Below are 19,835 nucleotides of genomic sequence, written 5' to 3' on the forward strand. Positions count from 1 at the left end.
TTGCATTCAAATATGTTGCATATGTTAAGGCGAAGTTGATTTTTAAGAAGAAAATACTGGGGAAATATTGTCAAACACTCCATAAACCGAAGATGTTTGAATCTGTCCATGTCAAATTAGGAGCCTTGAAAAGTGGTCCTGATTCTACATTCTATGGCACTCCAGATGTTTACATTTGTCCTTAACAAATTAGCAGATTTTCCATTCAATAAAAATGCTGGACCTGCTGCAAACAGAACATCTCATTCCAATTGAAAACTCAGTTTATGATTTCATTGCATGGCAGAGTTCTCCCTTTCAAATTCAATGAGTAACTAGGAAGAGATCTTGCCAGCTAGCCATAATGTCCCCTTTCCCCCGTACTAAAACGGAATTTGAAAAACTCCTCTTGTATTTAGCAACGTATTTTATTTTTTAAAACAAATACACCTCTTCTATGGAATACCATTTCGAAGAAGTTTTCTCTTTTGCCACTGTCCTACGTTCCACAATATTATGGAGTAGCGCTGCAACGTTTTGCAATTCCACGATTTCTTGTCGATAACTTTGGAATAGTTCATGCCATTTGAAGAGTAATTCAATTAGAGCAACTTCTTTGGAGAGGGCCAACTTTTGGAAATGGGAATTCAAGAATACACCGAACCAACGCAATAATTGTAATTCATATTCTGTACTTGTCTCATACAACGCCGGACGTTCTTCCAGGTACATGTCGTCCGATGTAATCATATTATAAAGATGTTCCAATATAATAACTACCTCTTTATATTCCATATCTTGACGTATGCACTTGGCAATTGTCTCGGCATCAAAGGAACATGCCAAGAGTGTGTTGAGGATATCTTGGATTTCGGAAGTATTGCCCGGCTTTCGTGATAGAATACCTTCAGTTTCCATATCTTCTTCTTGTGATATTCCATTTACTTTGGTCTCTTTCTCATTGCTTTCTCCTGAGGCACTACTGTATCTCTTTAAAATGTAATTTAAAGTTTTCGACAATATCTTCTCGGATATGTTTGTGTAACGCCTTAAACACACACCAATATCTTTCAATAGATTTGCTTTCATGAGGACAGTTAAAAGTTTTTCACTTATTTCATGTTCGCTGGCACCCACACGTTCCAATTGTTGGGCAATCAATTGTATTTCCGAACAGGAGAAACCAGCATCATTGTGATTTGACATCAAATTAATGTGGACAGCATCCAATTGGCTATCATTAACCACATCAACATGCAAGTGTAATTGTCGTAAGGCATTTAATTCTTTGTCAAAATCTTCTACGCCCATATAGGGAATTGTCAGACCATCGGCTTCTTGAATTTTTAAAGGTTTTCCAGCTTCATCGGCATCTGCATTCGCAACTTCATTGCTATTTGGTGTTTGAAAATCTTTGCTGTACTGTAAACACTCTTCCATCATGTCTTCCTCATTGATATGATCGATTTCTATGGACGTTTGATAATCATTTGACACCTGGGTGCCCACCAATTCCGACAAGACTTCTTTGAGAACTTGATATTTCACCACCGAAAGATTTTGTCCCATCGCCAGTATAATATGATCATTGACCGACCACAACTTGGAATAGTTAAAGTAGACCTTGAAGAACTGTTTTGTCTTGATCACCTTAAACTGGGTGTTGTAGAGCAAAAGTGAGGCACCCTCCTGGCCATGATTGGCACCATAAATGGCCACAAAATGTTTCGATATGCCCATTACAGACAACGGACTGTCCACTTTCAGTTGCGTTAGTACAGATACAAAATTTCCCGGGGAACGTTCAGGGCAAACATCATCAGATAAATTCAATATGAACATGCGTTTATCGGACCCTAGAAAGAATTCAAATTTAATAAAATTCCTATGAATTCTCATACCAAATGGAGTACTCACATATTGTCAATAACGCTGGTACACCTCCACCTTCAATTACGGCCGCACCAGCAACAGTTACACTTAAATTTTCTCTCGACAGTTTGAAGCGTTTTGGTGCTTCAAGCTCAGCACCATTTTCGGACAATGGTAAACGTACCAAGTAGTAATCTCCATTTAAACTGTTTCTTTCGAAATATGTCAATATTTTTGAGCCATTGGCCAAAACAAAAACGCTGGCATTGCTAAAACTTAACTTATTCGATAACTCCAATTGCTGGGCCGTGGTAATATTAGCATCTTCTTTGCGTGATTCCAAGGCTTTGGCCAACAGTTCACAAGAGCCATCAACGTAGAGCACAAAAGTATCATCACCGCAGCTAACCAAATTTGTAATGTATTTTTGGAACTAAAAGAAGGCCATTAGAGCATTTAGTAATAAGCTATAGCTAGGTGCATCTCACCTTCAATTTCTTGCATTTGTTTACATCTGTCGTCCCTTCATCCCAACATCTCAGATATTTGCTACCAAACACCCCAACATATTTCTCCGATTTCTTATCGTAGACCACCTTTGATGATAACTTTTCCAAGACCGAGAAGCTGCGTATTTGTTTTTGTGTGGAAATCTACAAGAAATGAAAAATTTTCATTCACTATTGCATAAAGAACCAATCTGAGGCCACTCCACTCATCTCACCTTGATAACAATAATAATGTTTTTGCCCAATGTGGTAATAATATTGCCTTCATCTTTATCCGGGGATATGCCCAAGAAATCCTTGGGCTCTGGTATGGGACACAAATTGAAATAGGTAATGAATTTTGTCATATTTTCAAGAAAATTCCAATGGAAAACAAGAGACAAGAAGCTAACGAACTCTGTTGCACGTGTTTTTGTTTACAACTGTTAGGAATCACAAGGTACGAAAAAGGCATAGGGTGCACTAAGTGTGTTATGGGAAATTAGGTGGTAGAAAAAGTTATCCCCAAAGGATAATAATATAATAAAATGCTACAGGTAGGCGCATCAACACAGCTACTGATACAATGAGCTGTCAAATCAATTTTTGGAATTAAATTTTTTTAATGAAAATTACCGAAATTTTTAAAAATTGTTGAAAATGCATGTCATAACAAACTACGATTGGCGTCGTATATTAAAAGCTTTTAAAATCCATTAATTTTTGGAGATGTTTTAACGTTCGCGAGTGCTGCTGATGCATCTACCTATATTCTTCTACCATGGGATTGACTAATATAATGCTCGGTCCCAAATCTGCAAAAATATTTCTAGGATGACGGATTTTTCCTTTTGGATATACTTTGGATTGACTAATATAATGCTCGGTCCCAAATCTGCAAAAATATTTCTATGATGACAGATTTTTCGTTTTGGATATAAAAAAATGAAAATGAAATTGAATGAAATACCAAATTTTCTGTTTATAGGAGGGAGGATACAAATTGTAGAAGTTAGCGTCAATCTTGTTTAGGGAGAAGTAAACTATTTTTACTATGGGTACGGCAACGGGGCTTCAGGCAAAATGTGGGCTTATGCTATGCTCGGATCGATCTAATTTTTTTTTATCCCAGGCAGGTACTCTTAATCAAATAACGGCAAAGTAATTGTGGGGAAATGCCTGATTATTCGACCTAAAATGCTGGCATCAAAGGTTTTGGACATATATTTAACTTCCGCTCTAAAGGTGAGAATACATAAAATGCTCCTTTTACTGGCTTAAGTCAACAGCCAGCTTCGTTGTCACCTTAAGTGGTATCGATTCCAATTCGGAATGGGCTGGAAAGCCAACAAATACAAGCTGGGTTGTACCCATGCCACAATTACAGAAGGTAGAACAAATCTACCTTCTAAATACAATTTTTTCTTTTGGCGCCCCTATTCTGGCAAAACATATACATAGTGTGTGTATTGTTTTGAATAAAAAATAAAATAATTTGAAATTATTTCCAATTCAGTTACAGACGTATTACGTATTTTCGGCATGGTACAATTACCAAGGTAATCTCATGTTATCAAACGATTACATTTTTTTATTTTTTGTCCCTTCATTGTCAAATGTATATTTTGTCATTCTTCCTTAAGTATGGGCGTACCGCTGGTAAGAAATTTACATTTATTTTCCAAAAAAATTGTTTTTTTTTTCACGCCATTTAGAGGGTATATAAGGGCAAATAGTTTACCTTAATTGTTTTGCCATGATTTTCGGTGTTAATAGGCAATTAATTGTAAAAAATTTGGACAAAACAGTATTGTCTTACTATATAAGAGCTGTACGGCTATATTACGCTCATGGCAGAAGAATACAGGTAGATGCATTAACGCTTGGGAGCATTGATATGTCAAAAATTTTTTAATTTATTTTCAAATATAAGTAGCTTTTTATATGTTTTCTTATACGACGTCATTCGGAGGTTATTATAAAATGCCTTTTTCAACAATTTTTACAAATTAAAAAAAATTTTCATTCAACATTTTCAATTCCAAAATTTGTTTGACATTTCATTGTCTCAGCAGCTGCGTCGATACGTCTACCTATATTCTTCTACCATGTTACACTGATTAATAATTAGACATTTATGCGACCTGTGTAACCCTACTTTGCCCAGGTTTTTATTGACATGTTAGAACCCTTCTCCCAGCGGCCTCTCTCATTCTCTCTGTTTTGTTATTGTTCCTCACAATTTGTGGCCCGTTTATTTTGATTCTTCATCTTTATCGCTCGCATGTCTCACACCATGTTTCTTTATTTTCAGAGATGCCATATCGCTAAGCAAATATCGGAACAAGGAGATAACAAATCGTCCAAACGTTTCCATGCGTCGTACGTCAAATTATATGAGTAAACGGCGGCAGGTTTCGAGTGCAGCTCTGATATTTCATTATATCTTTTAAAATGCCACGACTTAAAGCTACACAATGGCCTGGCATGCATTTTAACAACACGAGTTAAATCAGCTGGTCTTGTCGGCCTGACACTATAAGGTTCCCCTTCCAAGCCAACTGATTTAATGACGAAAAGCATTATTGTGATTGAAATCACAAAACAAAATATAAACAAAAAGCCAAGAATTGTAAAAAAATTTTTGACATTCCATCTGGTTTTTAAAATTTGCATGAACACCTTGTTATTGCGCCATGATTCATATTCGATAAAGGGAAACATCAGAGCCGCACTCGGATCCTGCCGTCGTTTTCCCTTTATTTTGTCAACTTGCTGGAGCTTTGGCATTTGTTGTATTTGTTAAGATAGAAAAATAAATCGCATAAAAAGCAAGCACTAGACATGGGTGGCAAAACTAAGCATGCACAAAGAACCAAGAATAACGTGAAGGTATGGAATGTGACCAAGCTAATTGGTGAATGGGGAGAGCAGCGAAACCAGACAGACCGTCCCGACGCCTAAATACCAAAACCTCACTCTCCCGAGATTTCAATTTCACCATGAAAGTCTTTAGTACAAAATTGCATTATCTATTTTCAGCCATCCAGTTCGGCACGTAGTGCGGAGTTATTGGGTACAACCCAGCCCGTGTTTGTGGGCTTTTCAGCCCATTCGGATTTGGGTTTGATACCATTTGTACCCGGCTTTGGAGCGGCAGCTGAACAAATGCCCGAAACCTTTGATGCCAGCATTTCGACACCATACCAATTGACCCTAAAGAAGCTGTCCAAAAAAGATCCAATGACAAAGAAAAAGGCCCTGCAAGAATTCATTGATTTAATCAATCAATCTGATATGGATGAGCTGAAAACCATATTACCATTATGGCCAAAATTCTATCAAAATTTGGCCACAGATCCAGAGCATTCAGTGAGGGAATTAACGCAGACAGTTCTACAAATTCTCGTCACAAAATGCAAGAAGGCAATAGCTCCATATTTGAAGCAACTGGTACCAGTCTGGCTGGCTAGTCAATATGATAATTATGCACCGGCAGCCAGCATGGCCAGTAGTTGTTTTAATGAGACATTCTCCTCAAAGCTAACAGATGTTTGTCTGCATTGCCAAGTGGATATTATTGATTATGCCAGCCGGAATTTGACATTTCACACGGCGGCCACGTTGTCAACGGGCAAAAGTTTAACACCCGAAGAAGCTGAGCAGAAATATCAACGTGTTGTCGTTTGCAGCCTCAAGGAGTTGTCCTTCTTTGTGGAACACACCCAAAAGGCGGAAGATCAAAGTAAGATTAAAGAATTGCTGGCAAAGTTGTTGGAACATCAGAAATTTTTCAGCTTTGCCAAGAATAAGCTGAATGCCATAAAGTAAGTTGTTTTGGGAGATTATTTTTTTTATAGCTTATCATTGCTTTCTTCTAGGGCTGCCTGGTTTGAGTTCATCTATCATTTACTACAAAGCCCACAGCTTTTGGAAATTGTTGAACAGCACAAAACCCAGGTCACCACTGTGTCATTCCAAAACATTGATGAATCCGATCCGTTGGTTGCACCCCATGTCTGGGGTTGTATTTTGTTGATTCAGGCAAATTTCCAAGATTGGTATGTATGGTGGTAAAGGGTTTCCAAATGTTAATTTCTTCTCGTTTTGGTTTTCAGGTCCCAAACAATTGATTTTCGTGAAAAAGTCTGGCCCAAATTTGGTCATTTACTGCGAAATGCCTTCAATCGCAATGCCCAAGCCATTTGCCCCAACGTCTTACCCTTCTTCTCCCAACTTTCCCATGTTACCCAGGATATTGAAGAATACCATAATTTCATTAAACAGTTCTTTGACAACCTCAAGGGTGTGATTGTCAGCGATTCCTCCCAAATATCAAAGCAGGATAACATCATGATCATCAAAACCTATTTTGAATGTCTGCGATATATAAATCAAAAAATCAACAATGCTTCCAAAGAACAAACGACGGACTCTTCTAATACAAATCGGGAACTTCTTGAGTATTTGTTACAGGAAAATGTCATGCAACCATTAATGGTGTGTCTCAGCAGCTCGAATAGTATATCCACAAGATATATTTTTCAAAATGCCTGTACCCTGGTGGCATTTTTCGATCGGCAGCATACAACTTCAGAAATCTATCAGTTGTTGTTGGATAAATTTTGGCAATCCCTGTTCCAAATTACCACAGAGGGCCTTAACCAGCCAAATGTCAGTGAACTCTATTTGGAAAGAGTCATAGAGCTGATCAATGATTTGTATGTGGCCAATCCAAGTCTAGAAGAACACAAGGTTAAGTTTGCCGAAACCGAAAAAGAAGACGACGAAAACTCCACAAAATCAGAACGTCCACATACCCCCAAATCCAGCCAGGTGGCTGCTGATTTTAGACAAAAAGAACTGAAACAATTGGTTTTACAATTGTTACGAATTTGCATGGAAAAAACTCAAAATCTTAAGACATCGAAATACATTAAAAATGTACGTATACTGTGTAATATGTTTAACGATAGGCAATTCTTTGCGAAGCTATGTGCGGCCGACGAGAGTTTGGATGGAGCACTCAAGGCATTTATTCAACTTCTCAGCTCATCGTTTATGGACAATGAGGCGTGTGAAATTGTGGTAGATGTTATTTTTGAGATTCTCCAACACTGTGAGAAGGCAAAACGTTTCGAATACATCGATAAGGAGTTGATAAAGGTGGGAGAAAATCTGGATATATTTTTCAAATTTATTTATTTTTTTTATTTTTAGATTTCCCATCACCTGACCCAAACGTTGGTATTAAATCGTTTGCTATCCCATCCGCTATGTGTTGAGCCCGAAATACGCACAATACTCTGCCAAGAGGAAATCACAAATATCATTAGCAAAGTAGCCGAGGATGTGGTGAAGAATAATTCCAAAGATCTATTCAATCTTTTGCATAAATGTTTCTTTGAAACTGATACGGGAGAAATATTAATATCCCCCAAAACGGTGGATAAGATTCTAATGACATTATCAAAACCCCTAACGGATGGTCCAGACGAAACTAATGCCGAAGAGGATCCAGATCAAGAAACAGATGTTGATGCCTGTGGCAGTTTTATTGCCCAAATTATGCCGGTGGTGTGCTCCAAAGAAAATGCCTCCCTGGAGGTAAAACACGAGGTGTTTCTACGCCTCTTTACATTTAGCATACAAAAATCTGTAAGCGATTACATATCTGAAGATACTCTATGGGAAATCACCACATGCTGGCAGGATGCCCTATCAAGTGAGGATATAATTTTGGACAACGAATTGCTAGAGAAATGTTCGCTCATCATTGATAGGCAAGGGGAGAAAACGAATCTTACTCCAACCAACATCGATTCCATAGCAGAAGCAACCGGCAAGTTTGTGACATGTTCCACGGAGAATATATCCGACGAAAAAGAAAGATACAATAAAATTGATCATATTCTTCAGACGATATTGAAACAAGACACCAATGGAGTAAATGAACTCTTGAATGTCTGCCTTTTTATAGAATCCCTAAAGGGATTGGCCACGCCGAGCTCAGGCTATACCGGCCATGTTAATAAACTGGCAAAGTTGCAAGGCACCCTGCAACGGTCTCTACTGAATTTTTCAATACTCAGTAAATTGGTGTGTGGTAAACCCCAAGAATCCACCCAACAACAGGATAAAAACGAAGGCAACGATGATGAAATAACCGAAGATTACTGTGATCCAAATGAAAATCTACTTAAAGTATGGTCAAATTATTTACAAATGGAATTGCTGAACTACATTAACATAGCAGCTGCCGGAGACTCTTTGATAAATCAATGCGCTGATGCCCTGGATACAAACATCGAATCACTGTGTTTGGAATTTTCGGAGAAAGTCCAATTCCTGTTGCGAAATTCAGGTGAATTAAGTATAACCCTAAAGGAATTACTCATGGAAGAATCGGCCAAGGAGCAGAATTTGGCATATTATCGTTCCCTGCCCTATCTGGTGAACATCCAACAATATTCGCAGTTTGAAGAAAGTGGCCTGCTGCTCTTGGCCGAAGATCTGCAGGAATATTTTGCCCAAAAGAAAACATTCAAAGCCTATATGGGAGCCTTACAATATCTTCTGCCGAAATTGGAAGCCAAAACCATAGATCTCCAATGTCCCATAATGCGTTGTGAACCCAACGATATTTGGATAAAGGCTGGCGTCTTTCGTGCTCTTTTGGAGAATAATTTCTCCCTGGCCTATAATGAAAAATCCGATCAAAATATTATATCCGTAACCGTGCAGTTTATCACAGAACATTCGGATAAGTTGCACACGCAAAAGGATTTGTTACTCTATCAAAGGTAAATGGCGGGTGAGATACGGGTGAGATAAAAAAAAACTGCAACAAAGTCAAATGTCATAATTTTTACTTTTTTTCTAAATTTTATTGAATGAAAGCAAAAAGGTCGGAAATACCATCAAATTTTAGAATTGGTTTAGATTTGTTCGAATTGGTCACCTTTGGCACTAATGATGGCCTTCAAACGGCCAATGAAACCATCACACGTTGCCCGAAAGTATTTTGGCCCATTCCCAGCGAAGCGCTTGCTTGAGGTGATATTTTTTAATGCCAACCCTGCTTTCCAAAATACTCCAGACACAATAGTCCAACGAATTGGTATCCGGAGATTTTGGTGGCGATTGTGCTCTAAAAATGAAGCGAGGAACGTCATTTTGTAACAATTCATGGGTGGCGCGTTCTGAAGGCGAGTGCATGGTCCTGAGTCCTGTTGGAATGTCCAAGGTCTGCGGCCAAAATGTTTGCGTGCCCGAGGCTTTAATACAACCCTCCTGAATATTTTCGCGATAATATTCGGCATTTATTCTGATGTCACGGTCGATTAATACGAGCGGAGAGCGATCATCGGCTATTATGGCGGGCCACACCACCATCACACCATGGCCATTGTGCGCTGAAAATGAAGTGAGGAACCGCATTTTGTAACCATTCTTGGGTGGCGCGTGCTGAGTGCTATGGTGTTTAGTCCTGTTGGAATGTCCAAGGTCTGCGGGCAAAATGTTTGCGTGCCGAAGGCTTTAATACCACCCTTCAGAATATTTTCGCGATAATATTCGACATTTATTCTGATGCCACGGTCGACGATTAATACGAGCGGAGAGCGACCATCGGCTGTTATGGCGGCCCACACCATCACCATAGCTGGTCCTGCCAGAATGCCGCCCTTAAAACCGCAACAAGGTGCCTCCTCATGGCACCTGCCGATCACCTACATGAGGAGGCGAAGGTCTTACCGGTGCGACAGCATAACAAAATGCTGCTAATGCAATACCTGCTTGGGTCTTATAGACAAAGCCATCCGAATCACCATCTTGTGGATAGGGAACCTCCGCCCAGGCACGTTAGGAAATATCTTCATGACTCAGAGAGAGAAGTGCAGAGGTATAAGAGAGAACCTCTATATCAACAGTCCTATCAAGCGGGACTGAATAGTATTCTCTCTAATGCGGTCTCAGAAGTCATTGAAGGATAATAGAGTGAATACTGTGCTAGGAGACCATCCCCCTCCCGTCGCGCCTAAAGAACGAGAGCTGCCCCGACAGACCCGAGTAGTTTTGGCTCAATTACGATCCGAATGGTGTAGCCGCCTAAATTCCTATTGGGCCCGGATTAACAGCGATGTGCAGAACATCCGTCCAGCTTATGGCACAGGACCACATGACACGTTGCACCTATTTCGCTGTCCAGCAAGGCCTACTCACCTAACTCCAGTCTCGTTATGGACACAACCCATACAGGTTGCATCCTTTTTGAGACTGGACTGAACACAGATGAGCTGCTACAACAACAACAACCAAGGTTGGCGCTTGAGTTCTGGTGGCCAACCTCTTTGGCAAGTAAATGCGATCATTTTGTTTGTTTACAAACAGCGGGACAACAAATGTTTTCTCATAGGAGAAACCCAAATTCGGCAGATCACCACTTTCGGACAAAGGGCAGCAAATCTTAAGCTCTTTTGAGTCTATTTTCTTCCGGTTGCGGTGTAAGTTCTTGCACTTTTTGGAATTTCAATGGCTTCACCCCGAGCTCATTTTTCAATATTTACCGAATAGAATATTGCGATATGTTCCGCTCATAAGCCATTTTTCGGCCACTTTGACGCGGTCGCTTCTTTACTTTTCGAACCATTTCTGCTGATGATTCTGTTTTCTTCTTCGGTCCACTTCCTTGACGTCGGGCTACGCTACCAGTATCACGATAATGAGCGATGATACGAAACACAAAAGATTTATTCACATTTAAATGCTGGAGTACTCTAACGATGGCCACTTCTGGTTTTCCAGCCAAATATAAAGAAATCACACTATCACGCTTGAACTCCATCGCGAATAACTTTTTTTGTTGAAAATTCTTACCAAAATGCTTTTGTACGCTTGTAAACAATATACTGAGCTGTCACTGGAATAATTTTAACAGCTGTCGGACGAGTGGTTTAGAAATGAAAGTAGACTGAAGTTGATAGCAGTTTTTTCATCTCACCAAAAATTTTGCGATTTTAAATGGGATTTCTAACCTTCGCAAATTTGGATTTTTTTAAATTTATTTTTTTTATTTTTTTCCCTCTTTTTTTAGCGAAATTTTCAAACAAGAAATACCCACAATTCTAAATGCCGTGGAATACATCAAATTGCTGTCGTGTGCTCTCGAGTGTATACCCCATCAGTTGACGATAAAAAATTGGGATGTCATACGCATCGGTTTGGGCCATTGGATATTGAGTGTTACCAAGTCTCTGGACTATGCCTTGGAAAATGCCGATCAAAAGGTAAGGATATTTACCAAAATTTTGATAGATATTAATTCCTTATAATTTCTTTTGCAGAGCTTATATTTTACACTGCAAGTCTTCAAATTGTTTGCCGCTCTCACAAAATTTTTCCACGAAGAGAAGCAAAAGAGTTCCACAGAACTTCTTAAAAATGTCTATGATGAATGGCTGAATGTATTCTCGCGTGATGTTTATTTGACCATATTCAAAACATTCTACAAGATATGTCAATATCAAGGTAATGTGGGGGGAACTTTTGTAGAATCGAACTTTTCTGGGTTCCTATTTTCAATGCCACCTCCTTAGACCATTAAGAGCTCATCTCGAAAAATGAAACTATCGAATATTTTTAGAAGTATTTTATTTTGTGTTTCCATTTCAGATATCAAGGACAGTTTTAGTGATTGTTGGCAGGTATTTCTTGTGGAATTAACGGCCACCATGGAATATCTTGACTATGGAGTTATCTACACGGTAATCAAATGAAATACCTTTTTTGGTTTCCTTGCGTTAATAAATTTGCTTTCAGTTCTGCAAATCTTCCAGCCAAATGACGTTGGATCATGTTTGTAATTTTTTGCTAAAAAATCTCTCAAGTCCTGTCCATTCCCTACGCACCCTAAGCATGCATATGATGCGCAATCTAACACCCTACTTTGTGGCTGATGATATTGAAATGTATGACATTAAATCGGAACAAATCGATAAGGATGAACATCAGGAAATTAAATGGCATTTCCTTAATCGTTTTGAGGACTATATAGGACGTTATGATGGACCCATAAGGAAATATTTACAAGAATTTAGGTATGGAGGAGGAGCTTCATATGTAATTCTCGGAAAGCCTTTCATGTTCTTCTTTTCGTTTCGTTTCGTTTCAGTTTCAAACTTACCGAAATATCTGAAATGCAGCCGGTGGATCGTCATGAGGCCTTCTCATATCTTATGCTGTGGGATTGCATTATCTATGCCTGTGCCAAATCTCCCGTGGCTTTACGTTCAGTTTATACAACGTTCTTGCATGAAAACAAATATGAAGAGGTGGGATTTTGGAAAATATTCTAATATTAAAAAAGAGCTAACAACTTGATATCCTTTACAGAATTTATTACACTTCCTGTTTCGCTGTATGCCAGTGGAAATTTTGAAAAATCACAGTACCAAACAGTTAAACAATGATATTTTCAAGGGTCTGACGTGGTCACAAATCAAGGGTAAGTTGGTGCTGGCAAACATTATGCCCAACTCAATGGTGTTTCTTTTGGCCCAAAATCATTTGGTCTTATTGGTTTGTTGCTTTATCTTGGAGCATGCTTGCCTTTGATCTATGGAATTAGTTTCCGAGCTACTGGTATAGGGAATATAATCAGCAAGGGGTAGAAAAGATTGTGGCATTTCGTGAAGAATTCCATCGGACATTGGAGGTGCCATTTGCTGCTGCTGCTGTTGTTCATTTTGTTGTTGGGGACTTTCAGCAATGTGTATATTCAAATTCGATATGAACTTATTTATCCACACGGCCAAATTGAGGGATAAAATCTTTTGATATTCTTTCAAATTATTCGTCACAAAGAATTCCCTATCTGGAATAAGAATAAGAATTTTAGGAAAGAGTTAAGAGAAATTTGGGATAGATTTAAGAGAGCTGCAAAATGTATTTAAGGCCATTAGGAAGTACAGTAGAGGGATTTTTTAATGCCTTCAAGACGACCGATGAGGTTTTTAAGAATATTTTAAGGATCTTCAAAGCCATAAAACGTGGATATTTACTATTTTAAACAAAACCAATTTTCCAAGACTTTTTGAGGATAGTCAAAAGTTATAAAACGGGAAGCATATTTTGTGATGGACCCTCAGAGGTACAAAAAATGGATTTTTATCAATATTTTTAAAACCAATAGAGCTACAAAATTAGTATTTTAATAATTTTAAGACCCTTCAGACCCACGAAATCAATTTTTTAATATTTCTTTTGAAAGCCCATCAGAGCTAAAAAACTTTTTCTGTATTTTATCAAGTTCCAAAATGTAATTTTAAATTTTTTTCTGAGGCCTTCGGTTATATAAGACGTGGTTTTTTATAAGAAAAATTTTGCAGGGCCATCGGTGCTACAAAATCTGGATTTTTAAAGAATACCTTGTAAAGAAACACCAGGCTACAAAATATGTATTAGGAAAAATCGTTTAAAGGCTATAAACTAAGCTGTAACAACCCTTTATCATAAGTCACCACATCTGCCATGTCATGATGCCAAGCCGCTTTAGAGCCAAAGAAACAGATTTTCTAAAATAATTTTGAAGGCACATTAAAGCTATCAAATGAGACTTTTTTATATCCTCCGCCACAGTATGGAGGGTATATTAAGTTTGTCATTCCGTTTGTAACACCTCGAAATATACATTTTAGACCCCACAAAATATATGTCTATAGATGTCTACTCTGGCTTTTAGCGATAAATGACATTCTAATCGAACTGGAACACGGCGGAACAGGCAGGATGTGGTCTTGCTGATTGCTGGGAAATTCTCGCAAACTGTTTCAGATCTTATGCAGGGAGCTCTAGTTAGACTCTGCAGATGAGCACGCTGCAATGGACTTGGCGTGAACCTATCAAAAACTGAACTCGTACTATTCACCAGGTAGCGGAAAATCCCAGACTTTAAGCTACCAATACTTGATGGTGTTATGCTAAGCCTTTCTTCGGAACCAAATATCTCGGTACCATCCTAGACCAGAAACTAAGAAAGCTGGAAGAGGAAGAACGAGGAGCGAGCAAAGAGGGACTTAATTAACTTTATTCCTGCAAAAACTCCATAGGGAAAAGCTGGGGACTCAAGCCTCATATAATCAAACGGTTATATGAGTCAGTCGTCCGACCAATTCTAACCTATGGGGGACTTGTTTGGTGGCACACCTTAGGGAAAACCATCTTCAGTAAAAGCATTGATAAAGTCCAAAGAGTAGCATCGCTACTAATTACAGGCGCGTTTAGGAGCACACCCCAATTCGCACTAGACACCCTACTCAATATAAAACCGTAAGGTTTATTTGTAGAGTAACAAGCTGCTAGTTGTGCCCTGCGACTCAATGAGCTAAGACAATGGCGGAGTCAGACCTTTGGACACTCCCTCCCTCATTCTCAAGTATGTGGAAAGTATAGGAAATCAGGCTATAGCTAGCGATTATATATCACCTAGGCAGAGCTTTGAATTACTTGATATCCATATAGCTAACAGAGACATCTGGACCCGCGACACTCTACCTTTAAATGGTATAGCTGTCTATACTGATGGGTCAAAGATGGAAAGTGGAACGGCAGCTGGAGTCTACTGTGAAAGTCTAAGTATCCGACGATCCTTCAAACTAAACAACGATTGTTGCGTTTTTCAAGCATTAATCTTTGCTGTCAGGTGGGCCATAGAGCTACTGGCAAGTAGAATCAATGAACTGGACGGACCGGTGACTATGTATGTCGATAGTCAAGCGGCCCTAAAGGCTCTAAATTCAGATTTGATTGTAAATCTATGGCAGTTCTGGAATGCTGGAATACTCTGGAAAAGATTAAATCGTTTGTCAAACTCTATTGGGTCCCTGGACACTGCAACATATCTGACAATGAATCGGCCGATAAATTCATCATAAGATCTGAAGATTGAGAGCTGAGTGAAGCCACCATTATGTCACTTCTTCCAAATACTACATAAACATTATCTTGGGAACTTGCAACAGAACTGGCTAACTGGAAGGGGATGTAATGCCTCCAAAAAGATTTTGCCGGTGAACTCCGAAAGGAGATCAAGGTCACTCATATCCATGACGAAGCTGGACTTGTGCCTAATTACAGGACACTGCAACATAAAGGCCATGGCATCGAAATGGGGGTTGACGACACTGAATACTGCAGGTTCTGCCAGGACGAGGAAGAACCTGATCACTTACTCTGCCACTGTCCAAATCTTATAGGGGTGCGACAGAGGCTATTGGGTAAGCAAATTCTGCCAGACTTGTCCTTCCTCTCCGACATCGAGCCAGCAGTCATTCTTCAGTTAGCCAGAAGACTAAAATGGCTAAGGACGACACGCTGATTACACAGTGGATACAAACCTACTAACTGCTCTACTCTTTATTCAGATTCTCGATTCTTCAATATCCGCTATTCATTTCCTTCTCTTCTCTCTATCCTACTCTCCTATCTTCTTAAATTAGAATGAACAAAATGGACCAATAGGTCTACGAGTGGAGTGGTTGTTTATACAACCTCGCAACCATTAACCTAACCTAACCTAGCGATATCCGTCCGTCTGCGAAAATCACTCTAGCTTCCGAACGAACTGAAGTAGGTTGATAAAATTTTACTCAAATGTATATTATGTCTGCAGGACTTTTTGTATTGAAAATAGGCCATGTAGATCCACGTTTTGGTATAGCCCCCATATAATGGTACCTGCCGATATTCGGTATTTTGGTGATTTAAGCAACATCATTCACCGAAATTGTTTCAAATTTGGTATTTGAAGTTCGTAATGGCTACTACAACCCATGACAGAAAATAGTCCGTGCAGGTCCACGTCTTCATATAGCCGTCATGTAACGGTAACTCCCCATATTCGGTATTTTGATGATTTTAGCGACATTATTCAACGGAATTGTTTTGAAATTTGGTATTTGAAGTTCGAAATGGATGCTAAAGCCTATGACAGAAAATTGTCTGTGCAGGTCCACGTCTTCGTATAGAGCTACCTCCAGATATTCGGTTTTTTGATGATTTTAAGGAAATTATTCACCTGAATTGTTTCAAATTTGGTATTTGATGTCCGCAATGGATACTACAACCTATTGCTAAAAATTCGCGGTGCATGCCTACGTCTTCGTATAGCTTCCATATAACGGCACCTGCCGATATTCGGCATTCTGATGATTTTAGCGACAGTATTCACAGATTTTTTCAAGTTTCGCATTTGAATATTGTAACGGCTTATGACAAAAATGCCTATGCAGGTCCACGTTGTCGTATAGACCCTAATATAACGGCTATATTCGGGTCTTTTTAAGATTTTAATAGAATTTTTAACGGATTTTGCTTTGTTTTTTTTTTTAAATTCCTGGAGGGTATTTAAAGTTCGACCCGGCCTAATTTTTGTGGGACCATTTTTTTAAGAACTCTACCCCTTACCTGTAAATTCTCTCAATGTTTCCAATATCACCTCGACCAATGGTGAACCATCATCCATTATGAACTGATCATTCAACAGAAATTCCCGCATCTCCTCAAAGAGAACACAAATGATTTTCTTAATTTGTGTACGCTGTTTGCGTAGAATTTGCCGTGATATCTTTTGACAACGTAAACGTTCCATACGTTTTGCCACCTTCTTCAGACGTCTCTCTTCGGCCATCCATTCCAAAGCTGTCGCAATGCTCGTATACTCCACCTTGGGTTTTTGCTGTAGATGTTCCTTTAATGCGGAACGATGTCGTTTCGATAGGATATGCCTAAAATTGGTAAATGTCTCCGAGACACGTTTCAAATCCGGCGAAGCTAATCTATTTATTCGAGCCGTACAATTTGGCAAAATGAATTTCTTTTGATAGAATCTTGGCATTCGGCGTGGTGCTGCATGATTTGCCCGCGGTGTAGACAAATAGACAATGTGTTCGCGTGGCGTTAGAACATCACGATCCACAACGACATTGCCACTATGTTGGCAGGGATATTGGGGATTATAGCGGGGACAAACACAAAAATATTTGTAGGTATAACGTGGCGGCTGCTTTTTCGGTTTCTCATAGAAGGGAGGAATGTTTTTACATTTTACCGAGCGTTCCAGCAATAAGTGTTGGCGGGCATTGATTTCTTCGAGGACGGTGCGTGTTGTCCTCACAGGGTTTGCCGCCGATACATCAATTTCATGGGGTAATTCTTCGAAATTTATAGCCATTACGGATTGGGGAAATGTTGGAATTTTTTATCTGACTTTAATTTCAAATAAAAACTAATTCTTGCCAATTAGGCAATGCCTACTACTTTTAAAAATTCAAAATATAATTTTTAATTGTGAAAAAGGGGACTATATACTCTGTGGTAGACGGTCCCCGAGATCATCTACTCTGTTGTAGACGGTCCCAGGGACTATCTACTTTGTGGTAGACGGTTCCAGTGACCTTATACTCTGTGGTAGATGGTCCGAGGTATCATCTACACTGTGGTAGACGGTCCCAGGGACCATCTACTCTATGGTAGACGGTCCCAGAGACCATCTACACTATGGTAGACGGTCCCAGAGACCATCTACTCTATGGTAGACGGTCCCAGAGACCATCTCCTTTATGGTAGACGGTCCCAGAGACCATCTACTCTATGGTAGACGGTCCCAAGGACCATCTACTCTGTTGTAAACGGTCCCAGACACCATCTACTCTATGGTAGACGGTCCCAGGGACCATCTATTCTATGGTAGACCGTCCCAGGGACCATCTACTCAGGGTAGACGATCCTCAGGAACCATCTACTCTATGGTAGGCTGTCCCAGGGACCATCTACTCTATAGTAGACGGACCCAGGGAACATCTACTCCATGGCAGACGGTCCCAGGGACCATCTACTCCATGGTAGACGGTCTCAGGGACCATCTATTCCATGGTAGACGGTCTTAGGGACCATCTACTCCATGGTAGACGGCACCAGAGACCATTTACTCCATGGTAGACGGCACCATGGACCATCTACTCCATGGAAGACGGTCTTAGGGACCATCTACTCCATGGTAGACGGCACCAGGGACCATCTACTCCATGGTAGGCGGTCCCAGGGACCATCTACTCTATGGTAGACGGTCCCAGGGATCATCTACTCTATGGTAAATGGTCCCAGGGACCATGTACTCTATGGCAGACGATCCCAGGGACCATCTACGCCATTATAGATGTTTCCAGGAACCATCTACTCTATGATAGGAATTCACTATTTTGAGCTCTCTTTTAATTCCCCATATCGATTTTTTTCTCCCTTTCAGATAACAACCTCTCCTTGGAGAAATATACCTGCCATCTGTATACGGATGTTTTGAGCAAACTACCCGCTGTTGTACGCAAATGGTGGAATACCAGTCCTTCGCGACAAAAGACCTTTGTCGATACGCTGACCACGAATTTTGTGTCGCCCATTATCTGTCAAGAGGAACTTATGGCCATTGCTGGGAAAAAGGATAAACATGAAAATATGCAGGTTACCGTACACATATCGACACGAGAAGTTTTGGCAGTGTATTCCATAGATGAGGCTCGCATGGAGTTGGTTATAACATTGGCCTCAAATTATCCGCTGGGTTCGGTCAAAGTGGATTGTAACAAACAAATCGGTGGAAGGGCTTCGTCACGCAATGTGGCCATGCAGTTGACCATATTTTTGACACATCAGGTACATACAATTGAGGAAAATTTTGAAATAAAATAATATTTGATTATGTCCCCCTCTTTAGAACGGCACCATATTTGATGGCCTGGCCCTGTGGAAGAACAACTTGGACAAGAAATTCGAAGGTGTTGAAGAATGTTATGTCTGTTATACGGTCATACATCAAGATACTTGCCAATTACCCAAACTGACATGTAAAACATGTAAAAAGAAATTCCATGGGCCATGTTTGGTAAGCCAAGACTAGTGTTTCCAGACTAATATCCCTTTTAATATGTTTTTTTTTTCATTTTCTTTCAGTACAAATGGTTTACAACCAGTTCGAAGTCAACTTGCCCCATTTGTAGAAATGTCTTCTAATAGAATATCAACTATAAAAAGCAATAGCAATTTAGCTTTTAATCAAAAACTCCAGGCGTTATGGTCACAACAAATCGCTCCTAACACATACTGTGTGTATGTGTGAGCGGTATAAATTATTGTATAATGCTTATAGATTATTTAACCTTAAATTATTCAAATAAACATTGTATAAAAGAAATTAAGAATAAATTTTCATCAAATGGAGATATTTTCAAGAAGGACTAGGGCAGATTTAAGCTTGGATTTTTCAAGTAAATCGGAGATCCAATCGAATTTTTTTTGTTAATACTTTTTGGAGTAACATCAGAAGTACAAGAGATTAATCATTTAAGGACGTATTGAGGCACCATCAAAAGCTATATAACGTGGATATTTTTAGAATATTTTTGAAAGGGCCATTAAAACTACAAAATGTGGATTTTTAAAGAA

General features: G+C 39.4%; 3 protein-coding genes across 3 annotated transcripts; 1 reads left to right on the forward strand and 2 right to left on the reverse strand.

Moving 5' to 3' along the window:
* Positions 1-388: 388 nt before the first annotated feature.
* On the reverse strand, positions 389-2,800 carry LOC131805707 (uncharacterized). Its single transcript, XM_059129248.1, has 4 exons — positions 2,576-2,800; positions 2,340-2,504; positions 1,897-2,284; positions 389-1,835 (listed from the first exon to the last, which is right to left on the reverse strand). Exons 1-4 carry the CDS (start codon positions 2,705-2,707, stop codon positions 415-417), a joined length of 2,106 nt encoding a protein of 701 aa, XP_058985231.1. The 5' UTR covers positions 2,708-2,800; the 3' UTR covers positions 389-414.
* Positions 2,801-5,040: 2,240 nt separating this feature from the next.
* LOC131805654 (E3 ubiquitin-protein ligase listerin-like) lies at positions 5,041-19,595 on the forward strand. Its single transcript, XM_059129119.1, has 14 exons — positions 5,041-5,231; positions 5,382-6,166; positions 6,221-6,400; positions 6,458-7,505; positions 7,560-9,142; positions 11,434-11,626; positions 11,684-11,867; positions 12,012-12,103; positions 12,159-12,436; positions 12,511-12,670; positions 12,732-12,843; positions 18,643-19,046; positions 19,108-19,275; positions 19,344-19,595. The coding sequence occupies exons 1-14, from the start codon at positions 5,184-5,186 to the stop codon at positions 19,401-19,403; spliced, it is 5,295 nt and encodes a 1,764-aa protein (XP_058985102.1). The 5' UTR covers positions 5,041-5,183; the 3' UTR covers positions 19,404-19,595.
* Positions 12,716-17,594, reverse strand: LOC131805655 (uncharacterized). Its single transcript, XM_059129120.1, has 2 exons — positions 16,803-17,594; positions 12,716-13,212 (listed from the first exon to the last, which is right to left on the reverse strand). Exons 1-2 carry the CDS (start codon positions 17,566-17,568, stop codon positions 12,902-12,904), a joined length of 1,077 nt encoding a protein of 358 aa, XP_058985103.1. The 5' UTR covers positions 17,569-17,594; the 3' UTR covers positions 12,716-12,901.
* Positions 19,596-19,835: the final 240 nt, after the last annotated feature.

This window comes from Musca domestica, unplaced genomic scaffold (genome assembly GCF_030504385.1).
Source record: "Musca domestica strain aabys unplaced genomic scaffold, Musca_domestica.polishedcontigs.V.1.1 6, whole genome shotgun sequence".
NCBI lineage: Eukaryota > Metazoa > Arthropoda > Insecta > Diptera > Muscidae > Musca > Musca domestica.

What these genes read in the sequence shown, in the direction of transcription:
- LOC131805707 (XM_059129248.1), bottom strand. Translation starts at nt 2,707, where the DNA reads ATGACAAAATTCATTACCTATTTCAATTTGTGTCCCATACCAGAGCCC. An exon ending in ACAAATGCAAGAAATTGAAG is followed by an intron (nt 2,285 to 2,339) that starts GTGAGATGCACC and finishes GCCTTCTTTTAG; the next exon opens with TTCCAAAAATACATTACAAA. An exon ending in ACCAGCGTTATTGACAATAT is followed by an intron (nt 1,836 to 1,896) that starts GTGAGTACTCCA and finishes AATTCTTTCTAG; the next exon opens with GGTCCGATAAACGCATGTTC.
- LOC131805654 (XM_059129119.1), top strand. Translation starts at nt 5,184, where the DNA reads ATGGGTGGCAAAACTAAGCATGCACAAAGAACCAAGAATAACGTGAAG. An exon ending in GAACCAAGAATAACGTGAAG is followed by an intron (nt 5,232 to 5,381) that starts GTATGGAATGTG and finishes ATCTATTTTCAG; the next exon opens with CCATCCAGTTCGGCACGTAG. An exon ending in TGGAAAATGCCGATCAAAAG is followed by an intron (nt 11,627 to 11,683) that starts GTAAGGATATTT and finishes TTTCTTTTGCAG; the next exon opens with AGCTTATATTTTACACTGCA.
- LOC131805655 (XM_059129120.1), bottom strand. Translation starts at nt 17,568, where the DNA reads ATGGCTATAAATTTCGAAGAATTACCCCATGAAATTGATGTATCGGCG. An exon ending in AACATTGAGAGAATTTACAG is followed by an intron (nt 13,213 to 16,802) that starts GTAAGGGGTAGA and finishes TTCTTATTCCAG; the next exon opens with ATAGGGAATTCTTTGTGACG.